This window comes from Myripristis murdjan, chromosome 6, assembly GCF_902150065.1.
Source record: "Myripristis murdjan chromosome 6, fMyrMur1.1, whole genome shotgun sequence".
In the NCBI taxonomy this organism is placed as follows: domain Eukaryota; kingdom Metazoa; phylum Chordata; class Actinopteri; order Holocentriformes; family Holocentridae; genus Myripristis; species Myripristis murdjan.
In genome coordinates, this window is record NC_043985.1 from 8,637,901 (window position 1) to 8,650,689 (window position 12,789).

Below are 12,789 nucleotides of genomic sequence, written 5' to 3' on the forward strand. Positions count from 1 at the left end.
AAAAGGATAAAATAAAAGAGGAGCACAACTGTAAGACACACAGATGAGGGAGAATTTAAAATGTCATTGTAATATTTTAACTGTGTTTTTTTTTTTATTATTTTTTGGTGCGATTTTAAAGCATAGAGCTGTGAAGCATTCCGGCACAGCATCTACAGACGTATCCACATAAAGCCGTCATAGAGGATCATCAGAGTGAACAACAGCTTCAGGAAAGTGACCGGCGGCCCCTGAAGGCATCACCCCTCCCGCCCCCCCCTCTTCCGCGGGGAATGGTTTGCCCAAACAGTGACGTCACCTCCTGGCCGGACAGACGGGGGCTGGAAGCTTCTGGCAGAGAGACATTGTTGACGTTTTGTTTTGATCTTTTTCTACCTGGATTTTTGCTCCATTGCATCGACATTAGCCGCTTCTGTTAGACGTCTGCGCCACGACACTAGCGTCACGCCTCAGTGTGGGGAGCCAGCAAAAATGAAATGGATGTTTAAAGAGGATCATTCCCTCGGTAAAGGGATTTTGATTGTTATGAAACAGATGCTCGCACTATCATGCAGCCTCCTTTCCTGTAGTTTCCTTTAGCTCCGGTTGGAGTTTGCCATGTCATCCCTGAGGTGCAGACATGCATGCTTGCCTTGGCACCCTGTGGCTGCTGTAGATATATAATGGCTTCTTGGCTTGCAAAAAAAAAAAAAAAAAAAAAAAAAAAGAGCCGCTGTGTGCTCTTCCTGCTAGTAAAATGCCAGCCGTCTCCCGTCAGAGCGGAGGGGATGAGGGCTCACCTTGCACAGCGCCCACAGATCGGGTTAGGAAGTTGGCTTGTAGCCCTAACAGGCGCTGCCCTCTCTCAAACAGAAAGAGCGTCACACCAAAGTCTGTGCAAAAATCCGCCAGTTAACGTTGCCTTGCTTTACGTGTCTCAAAGCATGCCACACACCGACTGATTCGGCTTATATTTCATCCAGCAAGCAGCACTTAATAGCATCACAGTTTCTACTTTTCCATCTGGTTCTCACGGTGTATTTGGGTTGCAGATGATTGTGGAAATAGCAAGTACCTCCGTTCAAAAAGTAGACATTTAATAGAAATAAGCGCTGCCTGTTGTATTGGATGTATGCCGAATTGGAGGATGCATGTTAAATGTTGGCTCAGTGTTGAAAGCCATAATCCTCCAGGTGTGCACGGTTTGTTATGGCCGAGGCCTTCCTAGATTGCTAATTTACGAATGGAGTTTGGTTGGAGGTTATTACCACAGACCGTACTGAAGGAAGGGCCCCCATCATGGGTCTTTGGCCTACCGTCACACAAGTCAAATGGCATGAATGAAGGGGGTTAAACATACATATATGTTATTATATTGCTTTTGTTCAACATTTCCCGGCAGCTGAAACCAAGAGCACTTTAGCTTCTCTCCTGCTCTCAGCCTCTGCTTTTTTACTCTCTTCCAAGTAACCTCAGCTCTCTTTTATGCAACACTGCTGCCCATTTTGTACAGACATCCATTTCCAGAAGTAGGCCTCTTATCTAGGCTAATAAAGCAGAGTGGGAGGTGCTGGACCTAAATGGATCCACCACACCTTGTCACCCTCCCCAGGCCTCCCTGCTCAGTGTCTGCCTGCTGCATCTGCTCCGGCTCAAAGAGTAACCTGGGAGTCGGGATGCACTGATGTCATGTTTTCACTGAAAAGAATTGGGAATGCTAAAATGTTAACTTTCACTTGCTTCCACTAAAAAATAATGACTTGGTTTGGGGTCTTCACAGAAAAATGATTGTGATCTCCAAACAGAAACTGAGTGTATTTGCTATAATGTCTGTTAGTAGGAGGTTTGAGCATTGGGAAATTCTTTGATAGAGAAATTTTGCCTGACTCCAAGCACTTCCTCCTCCTCCTCCTCCTCCTCCTCCTCCTCCCTTGTATAGATTGCCGCAGTCGTCCACTTTAAGTAGGGACCCAGTTTGTCAGTCTGCCGGGCCTGATCTTGCATATGGAGCAATATGTCGGACGTGGCCGGGCTGTATTTGGCAGCAGCACATCAGGGGAAGCTCCTAAGAGCCCTTGGTCATCCATTTAATCTCTGACTTCCTGTTTGTTTCCTTTCTCTCCCTCAGAGCACCGATGTGTGGAGTCAGCCAAAATACGCAACAAATATCCCGACCGAGTGCCGGTGAGTGTGTGTGTGAGTGTGTGTGTGTCAGGGGATGGGACAGAGATGAGATAGGAAGGAGTGAATGACAATTGAGTGAGCGAATGGCAGGGATGAAGGGGAGAAGACGGGTCAGTGAGTGGCACTGATGAATCCTGATTAAACGACCAAAGGAACAGTTCGCCCAATATTCACAAAAAAACACGATTTTCCCATTTACCCCCAGGAGCAATTCATCCATCCAGATGTCCATGCATGAATCAGAGGCGGATACAGTTTACCAGCGTTCTTTGTCAGGAAGTAGCTCCCAGCCCAGCTCTTGGCCGCCAGAGGGCTGTGGGTCATGTCAGACATCTCTGTCGTTGTTTTAGGAAAGAGCTGTTGCTGTCGGGTTCTTCACATGTACATTTTTGACAGTTTAAGCCCCACAAAAGTAACACCCATGCCTGTATCGCAGTAAAGGGAGACAGACCGGAAGTCTTGCCAGATAACAAACAAGAACCTGTCGAGATAATTTGTATTTTGGGGCAGTTGTTCCTTTCACTGAGTCAGAGCGATTCCATGAGCGGAAAATAATCTTCCTTCTTGGTGTATTGTTGTAGTTCTTCTAAAGCGGTAACAGTCTGCTTTCCATCGCAGTTGAGCGTGAACACCACTTAACCCTGCAGACATGTGAGACCAAGACGTTCTACCATCAGAGTGTCGCAGAACGTTAGAGACGTGCTGCCGTGTTCACATCTCAGATTGCACAGTATTCCAGGGATTCTGGAGAGCAGAGAGGACCAGGTTTTCGTGGGACCGCTGTCACTACCTCGTCTCTGTCACCCCACCCCGGCCTCCCTCTGCCCCCCCCCGCCCACGCCAGCAGAGCCCTCTAGTATTTCACCCACACCTCCGCTGCGTTTCAGCATCACATCTGCCGTCCGGTGCGGCGGTGTGGGTTACGAGCCTGGCCCTCGCTGTTAAAAACTGCATTAACTCACACACAACTGTCAGCGTGAGCATCGGTCTTCAAAAACCCACAGCAGTTGAGTTGTGAGCCACCTGAATCCTACCATATATCATGTTAGGGATGGAGCGATATAGGATTTTATCGTGATTAAAAATCCTCAAGAAAAAAGTGACTGTGGTGAATTTTCCTAATCTGGATAATCGTTAATTTGGATGATTGTTAATATCCTCGCAAGTGACTAGAAAAAGCTGTCTAGCCTGCTCATGTACATTCCTATGATTTCCTGATTTATAAAGTATGTGCCATAGAAATATTTGTTTCTTAACCAAATGCCAGGTAAAGTGATTCCAGTATGTTTCATTTTAAGTTAATTTAAGCAGATTTGGATGATTATCCTAATTTTGGCTAGGATAATTGTGACCTGCACTTATATCTTGTGTGTCTGTGTAATTTGGCAGTTGTATTGCTGATATTATAATTCATTCCACACTGGATATGAAATGCCCACGGACCCTCTCATTACCTTTGTAAAGCAGCTGCCGAGGAGGCGAGCGCTGGCGTGCTGACTGTAGGAGACGCGAGCGGGTTGACTCCTCAGGTCGAGGTGCTCACGAAGTGACCCTGTGCCACGAGTGGACAAACAGTAGGCGTTAAAACTGACCTGGCCTAGGAAATGCCTCTTTGTGTTCCGTGTGTCTGGGCCCTTTGTGTTCAGACAAAGCCTGTTGAACCCGATCCCGCTGACCCTTTTTCATCCCGCACCTGTTCAGCGGAAGCTCTGCTGGGAAGAACAGAAAAAAGAGACGGTGAACTAATTAAGCTTCCTGAATTAAGGTTCCTCCCACCATGCCGTTTGGTTGGGACATGAAGCACAGGATGTTAGCACTGCTGGAAAAGTAAGATAGAATACCGCAAAACCTCATGTATCCAGGCCTAATGAGCTGTGAACCGAACCAGCACGTCTATCAAACACGTGGAACGAGCAACAACATCAGCAGTGGATGTTTTTTAGGACTATTTGTAATTTGTAAAGAATTCCTTGACGATGTTTGAAATGAAATGTCTATAAAGGGGCAGAGACAAGGCGGTGTGACTTATGCACGACTGCTGATATGGATGCAGGGACGCTCTTTCTCGAGGCGTGAGACTGTCACTGTCCGAGCCAGCAGCTTCACTTTGACCAGACGGACAAACTGCAGCGTCAACGTCATCTTGATGATTGCTCCACATTTTGGTGCTTTAAAGACTCAACTTATGAAACTGCAAATTGCACCAAACAGGACTGCTAGACTTGCTCTCCGTTGTTCCTCGAGATCGAATGTAGATGAAATGCATTTCCTTCTTTGGTGGCTTTAACATTTTGATTAGATCATCCATCAGATTATTGTTACTTAATAGGAATGTCATGTATATCTGTTATCCTACGGTTGTTTCTCATCATTGCAGAGGAGCTTCCACAGGACGGCTTTCGACCAATTCCCAGAGCTAATGCAGTGAAAAAGGCTAGATTTCGTCGCTTGTCTTATTGTATCTGGTGGTTGCAATTTTGGTACGCGTGTTTGGTTTCGATTGTATTGACCTTGTGAAAGTTGTAATGGTGATTTCGATCTTAAGCATCTCATCCTGGTGTTTTGAACGGACCTCAGGAAGACTAGTCTGTTGTTTGTGCGCCAATAAAAAATAAACTTGTCAGCATTCCTGACATTTCATTCTCATGAATTACGAGAATCTGTTCCTGACGGTTGCGAATAAACAGGGTCCTGCAGCAGTAATGACATTAAGTTAACAATGGCTGTCCACAGATCAGATGTTAGTCAGAGTGTATTCAGGCAGGCTGCTGCACGTCACTAATCTGCTTGTGTCCGTGCGTCCAGGTGATTGTGGAGAAGGTGTCCGGCTCGCAGATAGTGGACATCGACAAGAGGAAGTACCTGGTGCCCTCTGACATCACGGTGGCCCAGTTCATGTGGATCATCAGGAAACGCATCCAGCTGCCCTCAGAGAAAGCCATCTTCCTTTTCGTCGACAAAACGGTCCCCCAGTCCAGGTGCGATGGGAGCGGGGGGGCTCGGCGCATCCCGAGGGGCTCGAGCCTCGCCCATGAGTGTGTTTGTAAAGCCAGTGGTGTATTTTGTGGCAATTAATATGAAACATCAGCAGGACAGGTGAAGCTGCACCAGGCAATATTTTTAAGTGTAAAAACTTCCATGCAGCTTTAACTTTCTGTTCTGTAAAGCAAAGAATAATGCGAGGTGCAACACCTGAAGCTTTAAATTTCATAACTTTCAAATGTTGTGCTTCTATTGCAAATGACAGTTTGTCAGGTGGAACAGGAGCAGGGAAAATGCCCAGAACTGAGCGCACAAAGGTCGTAATTGCCTTCAAGTGTTGGTATTATGGGTGTAAGAGTAATTTGAAATGAAAATATTGGCTAGCATCACACATTTTTCATAATCGCCGCTGCTTCCTGTCACAAGGTCGATGATGCATCATGTCCCTGCTTCCCCTCCTTTGCATCTTTGGCTTCACGGAGGAGGATCAACATGTCGGAACTGACGTTTTCTCATCAGCCTCTGCTGTTGCTGCACAACTATGAAAACTCAAGCCTTGTTAGCGGTTGGAAAAACAGTGCCCCTCTTCCTGTTTTGTGCCGTAAAGCAACACAGCAGATTTCCTACTGAATTAAATGTCAAAAGCAGGGACAGGCTGCCAGTCTTCTCAGCGATAGTGCTGTTTGTTTTGAGTATTTATACGAATACTTTCTTCAACAATTTGAATATGTTAAAATGCTGCGTGTAGCACCTTTAAAACAGGGCAGCATATCCAAGAAGAAGGTTTACCTCACTTTAAAAAGTACACAACAACAAACTCATCCTCTGCTTTAAAGTATGTAAACAGAATCCCAAACTGCTAACGAATGAGAACTTATTTGCAAAAGTGTTCTGGCACTGGCTGGACAGAGGAACTCCTGGTATTTTTCTGTGCATGTTCTCATTCGTCCATGTCATCGGCATCTCAAGGAAATTGAATCGACAGCGAAACATCTTCCAGGCACATAACTAAGTCCAGTGGACCTGATTCAGTTTGCTGGAGAAACTCCTGGTGTTCGCGTTGAGGCAACATCACCATGCATGTGAATCGCATGCAGTCGCATAACCAGTCGACACTGATGTAATTAAATATGCATTTGCAAAGCTGTGGCCTACTTAAAGTAAATATGCAGTGAACACCTAAATAAGATCCCGTGGATGTGTGCTGCCTTATCCATCCATCGCTGTAACTGAAGACTAACAGCATATGTGTTTCTTAATTGTCTGTGTGAAATCCATCTCCCTGTGAAAGGGGATGTGGCCACACCTGCCTGCATTTAAACTGATCGACCACCACTTATCTGTTTCCTCTGGTGGCTATTAACATGCTAATATGATGCACAAGTGGCTGCAAACTCTGACCCATTTCTCGAAGCTCTGTGTCGTATCAATATGGCTTCAAATTCACTGTAGTTAGCCTCAGTCCAGGGAATCCACTCTGAAAATCTCTTTTAATAAATCATCCAGATTTAAGTCAAGTATCCAAAGGTCTTGAATAGGTTTATTTCCATCATTTGCGTTAATTCAGAACAAAATTAGTAGTACAATATGCATCATAACCTGCTCTAAAAACACAGTTGGACCTGATGTGCATGAATGATTTTCCTTGTAGCCTGTCTTTCATTCTGTCCTTTTTTTAGTTGAGTGTTTGTTATCAAGGCTCCTTCAGAGATGGCCGGTCAAACCTGCGGTGTTTCTTTGTTTTGGCGTTTGAATGTGGTGTTCAGTTTCATTCCAGATATTATCGGAAAGTATCAAGTATCAAGTAATAAACGGGGCTTTCTGAAACCTGCAGGTACGGCGTGAGTCACGGCGTTAAACAAGGTCACTCAACAGACGCAGACACACGAGCGCCTTCTGACACGAACGTACCTGAGCTGTGGTTATTTGAAGAGTCCTCTCAGTGACGGTGGCCTCCATCTGAATAATAAACCTTAACTTTGCCATTGTTGGCGCCACCCGCTGCTCGATGATGTGCGCAGGGCCTCGTCGGCTGCTCTGACCTCGCACGGCGGTCAAACCCTTCCTGTCGGGTGCCAGGAGCCTCAGACAGGCTTTGTGTCAGAGGAGGGTTCACCTGCACTAGAGACCAGGTGCATTATCTCAGGAGGGAGACACCCTCATTTACTCAATAGAGCTTGAAAGTAAACACTACAGCCGTGTTTCCTTTACACAACTGATTGATTCACACTGAACAATAAGACATGTAATCACAGCCGCCGTTTTACATCAGTTTGCTGATCGGGCTGATGCTGTCCTTTTATTAAAAATTAGAATGGCAATGTAGTCACAACCCCTGATGGGATGCAGCTTGATTTATTATAGAATTAGAGTAGAACTGATGGATATCACACTGGTTGTCTATGGCAGTGGTTCTCAAACTTTTTTCAGTGATGTACCCCCTATGAAATTTTTTTTTTTTTTTCAGCCAAGTACCAACTAACCAGCGCAAAGCATTTTTAGTGGGGATTTTTCAGGATGATGAAATTGAATACTCAATATAAAATTCCATTTATGAACTTCCATTCATATTTCAATGAATATTTATTAGCCTAAATACTGATTTTTAAGGAACTTTGCATGGATGCTATTTAAAAAAAAAAAAAAAAAAAAAAAAAAAAAAAAATATATATATATATATTTTAAAATCTCACGTACCCCCTGGAGTTCCTCCACGTACTCCCAGGGGTACGCGTACCCCCATTTGAGAAACAGTGGTCTATGGGATCACCTTAAAGGGATAGTCCACCCATTTTGAAAAATGCTGATATTATTTCCCTCCCCTCTCAGTTGTTCTGTAGGACAGTAGTGGTGCTATCTTCCTCTCATTGTTACTGAGCGCTGGATCCTGGCTGGAGGCTCCACATGCTAACTGTTAGCCTCCTGCCATTGAGCTGGACTTCCCCCCAGCTAACACTCTGAAAAATAACAGCTTTAATCCACTCAGAGACGGTGTAACATCACTTTCACTTGTGAAGTTTCACTTTACAAGTAAAATGAAACTTTTGTATCTAAATTCTGGTACTGATGATGATGATGATGATGATGATGAAGTTGAAAGATGCTGATTGGCTGATGATGTGTGTGTCCTGTGTGTTGCAGTCTGACTATGGGCCAGCTGTACGACAAGGAGAAGGACGAGGACGGCTTCCTGTACGTGGCCTACAGCGGAGAGAACACCTTCGGTTTCGAGGCCTTTTATACATCGCGGGGTTAACGCTGTGCTGTATGCCACTCTGTCTCCCTCACACACACACACACACATGAACACACACACACACACACGTACACTGACAGCAGGGCCCGACATCTACTGGTGCACACTGTTATTGTCTGACGCTAAGCTTTGACGGATATATCGGTACTGACGTGTTACACGTGTGACGCACCGACACGGTCAGCACAAGCAGCACTTCAGCACAACCAGTCATGATTACGTTACCAACACCTGCATCTCAGGCAGACCTGTGTGGATCCAAAACTAAAAGTTGCCAGAATAAACAAAACGTTTAAAAGCTACTCTTTCAAACTCAAAGATTGTAAGAAATTTTTTCAACACGCCATAATTTTTACATCACCATAAAAAAAAAAAATTCAGTAAAATCATTATCCCACATAGGTACATCATATAACATTAATTTTCCTATAATCAGCATCAGACAAGAAACCTGTTGGGCTCTAACGCACACACATGCACACACTCCAGCGATCACACTTCACTCCACCCGGTAACGCTTCGTTTCTTTCAGCAAAGCTTGATTAAGTCATAGAAAAACCACATCGGGGAGAAGAATCCTTATAATCATGTGATCATTAACCATGCTATGGATGCATTTGTATGTATTTAGACTTCAGTATGTAAATTTAAATCTGTAGGTGCACTCGGCAGGATGATAGACTGTGAACGCAGGAATGGCAACAAGCCACTAAGCAGATTGAGCCGACGACACGCTGGTTACCAGGCGGCCGGCGTCCAGTCTGTCCAGCTCAGGGCCAAACCATCAGCCAAACACATCAACACTTTACCGCAGACGCACTGTGCTGCACGACAAGCAGCCTGTAAGCCCGTCAGGAGCAGAGGTCAGGTTTTCTTATGTTGTTATCAGATCATATCACCAATTTGACCCAAAAGGGGAAAAAAAAGAATCTGTCGGATGATCAAATCTCCTGATCAGGGCATTCCACGAGTTACTTTGCGATCAAGCGTTTTATTTTGCTATGTCCTCACTGCACCTCTACCTCAGTTTGTGATTTCCTGCATTTCCAGAATTCTTTCTGACAACCGCCAAAAGAACTGGCCCGATGAGGCCCAGGAATTTTATCTGTGGGATAACGCAGCGGGTTTTTCCAGTCAAGCAGAAGCGAGTGTGGCCACCCATGATCAGAATGCATGTCTTGTGGCAGTGTTGCATTCTGGTCTGTTGAGGCTACTGTCGATGATGGAGAAATTAGCATCTGTGCCTCTTCTAGGATGAGTTTCTCTCCCTGTGTGATTGTTGTGAAAAACGGCGGCTGCATAAAGGAGCCCTCAGTCTTTGATTCTGAGGTACTGGCACCAAAATCTGAACTTTACACAAACTCCATTATGGCTGCGCTGGACATATTTCAACATGATGTCACTTTGTCAACATTTGCACAGTCGTCCCTTTGAATAAATCAAAAAACATCACCCAAACAACAAAAAGGACCTAGAAATTCAAGGCACGTTCATGGACCAACCACACAAAAGCTAATTCCAGGTTCTTTTTGACGGCTGACGTGAAACTGGCATTAACTCCGGAACAAAATGAGGAAGAAAAGTGGATGGATGCAGACATATTGACCTGATTCACAGTGGAAACTTTAGAAGATTTGAAAGCTCGCCCGACTCAGTGCCAGATAGTTTGCATTATGATCTTTTGGAAATTTTGTTCTTTTAATGGGTGACAGGCGACGGGTGATGAGCACCATCGGAAGTGCCGAAATTTACCTTAAAAACAGTCACACACCCTAAATCATTAAAGAGGAACTGAATCCCAAACCCAAATCTGTTTTGAAGCCTGACCTCTAGTGGTGAAAAGTAGGGCGGCTGGTCTTTGGTGGCAGGTGATGTCATCAGCCACCCTACTTTTCACCACTAGGGGTCAGGTTTCATGCAAATTTCAGGGTTTTCTCTTTAAACAGAGAGAGATTTGTCAGGGTGGAATTTTCCCTCTAATATCCTGTCATGAGCTCTGCAGCCGCTCTGAACTGTTAAATCTCTGATGTATTGTTAATGCGCAAGAGATTGCTTAAAACGGAGTTATGATTGTTATCTTTTTTTTTTTTTTTTTTTTTAAATATACCATCAGTTTAGAAACGGTTTGCGGGCGGCAGCACTAAAGGAAACATCCAGCACTTACGGTGTTGCACCTTGCATCCCTGTGTTAATTTTAATTTAGCAGTGCAACTCATAAATTTCAGGTTATGGTGTCAGCACCTCAGAATCAGAATAACGGCTTCTTTCCAGAGTCAACATTTACCGCCAACACTCAGCAGTCACACACAGCAGCTATAGCGAGTTTTACAGCGACAGTTTGGGTTCTTACCGTACAGCAGAATTTGCATATGAGTGTAATAGATGCACCAGGTTTGGCCTGTCAGCACCCTCCCTGTTGTGAGAGGAGCACTTCACCGGGGGTGCTGTCATCCAGAATCAACTGTACCACCCCCTTGCTAACTGGTGGGAACTACTTTGGCTGTATTACTACGCAACAGTTAGCAAGCAGGAGGGCTGAAAGAGAGCAGCGATGACACATCGGCCACGGTTTGAAATTGTGTTTTTTACAAGATCAACTTTATTCATCTTGGATCCCAGTGCAGCGCTCATTCGCTCAACAAGGATGGCGCTGACGGGTCAGCCTTGGAGGATCTACCAGACTTGTGTGAGAGAGCAAACACCACCATACATCCCATGAGAGTGATCATACAAACTAGTTATCTAGCTTTCTGTATGTAAATGTCCAATCCTTGTTTTTAGTGGCTGTCATGGGGCTTTCTGCAATCTTTAGGAAATCACTGCCGTAAGTGGAAGAGCATGAGGCGGGCTGAGGGAGAGTAGGTACAAAAAACAAAACAAAAAAAAACCTTGATTACAAAGTTCTCCCTGGATTCCTGACTGCCATCACCCCAACTCTCTGAACCTGCAGCCGGATCCTGTCAGCGCTGCAGCTCCAGTCCACCGCGTCAGCACGTGATGAGCAGATATGAGTGTCATCAAAAACACTTTATGACTAGAAAGAGTTTATCCACATGAGCAACAGGGTTCACTTTAAATAGAGTTAACTCAGAATATACTGAACCCAAGCCAATTCTATCTTCAATTTCAATTTTCTGATTATCTCACACTCAAAATTAACTTTTAATGTGCTTATGATGTGTTAGAGTTTTTATTTTATTTTGAACACCGTGTTTATACAGACTGTCGTGAGAATATAAAACGCATCATACACTCCACTTTCCCACCGACACGTCTCATAATTTCTGATGAGCTCTTGAGGTAATTTGAACACATTTCTCAAAGATGACAATGAAAAATCAGTAATGCATCTTTTTTTTTTTCCCCAGACACTGACGATTTGGCTGTTATTGTAGTTTTGGTGCTGAATTGGTTTATGAAATCTGGTGTTTCCATCGTTTGAGCCCTTTTACCTTCCACATTTGTACACCATAAAGCCGATTCAGGCTCTTAAACATGGGATGTAACACTGACAGTATTCCTAGAAGTGTAATATATTGATCGAATGCTATGATATACATTATTGTTTTCTTTCATCAGTGTTGTTTGATTGTTTATTATATCTTAAAAACGTCAAAGAATTTTAGATATTTCAAAAAGGTGAAGGTAGCTGGATGACCTGACCAATAAAAACAAATGTAAAATGATTTTTAAGTGTTGGGACTTTTATTGACAAGGAAAACACTTCATTTATCAAAATCTGGAGAGACACAACAATAAAGTCTTCACATCTGAAAGGCAAATCCACAGAGGAGTCACACAGAAATAAAGCGGGACGGATAGGACTGATGTAAACAAGAGGAATAACATCACCATTTTCATTTATTTCCTTCTAGATACAACAGTTTGCTCTAACAGGCCGGGCTTGGCTGCCATAAAAGAATTATCTAAATAAGAAATCAGGCCTCGAGCACGTTTCTACATTTTGACCCCGAGTGACAAACATGAGTAACCGCAGCAAAACCAGGAGAATTAACAGAGGGATCATTGTTAGACAGGAATGCCGGCGCGGTGCGAGCCGCCGACTTCTTCTTCCACACCGACATAAACCTGGTCTGGCAAAGTGTGGCCCTCACCAAGCCTTCATCAAAATGAGTCTCGGCTCAGCTCTGGAGTTTTTGCCATGACAGAGTAAGGACCAGCTCCAAAAAAAAGATAATAAAGTCAGGGGAGCAGAAAGAAATGCCTTAAGGAAATTACGACATCTGGGGAGAATTCAGGAAAAGTTTACAGTGAATGTTTGTGACCGATGACTAAATATTTTATCACTCAAACATCTCGTTGGTTTTCAGTTACTGATCCACTTTGCCCACAGAAAGTTAGTGGGTAGGCCTATGAAAAAGGAAATG

The 12,789-nt window shown here is 44.2% G+C and overlaps 1 protein-coding gene across 1 annotated transcript; it reads left to right on the plus strand.

Moving 5' to 3' along the window:
- The first annotated feature begins 285 nt into the window (after positions 1-285).
- Positions 286-12,087, plus strand: gabarapl2 (GABA(A) receptor-associated protein like 2). The gene is made up of 4 exons (XM_030053235.1): positions 286-505; positions 2,108-2,163; positions 4,969-5,141; positions 8,287-12,087. The coding sequence occupies exons 1-4, from the start codon at positions 472-474 to the stop codon at positions 8,399-8,401; spliced, it is 378 nt and encodes a 125-aa protein (XP_029909095.1). The 5' UTR covers positions 286-471; the 3' UTR covers positions 8,402-12,087.
- Positions 12,088-12,789: the final 702 nt, after the last annotated feature.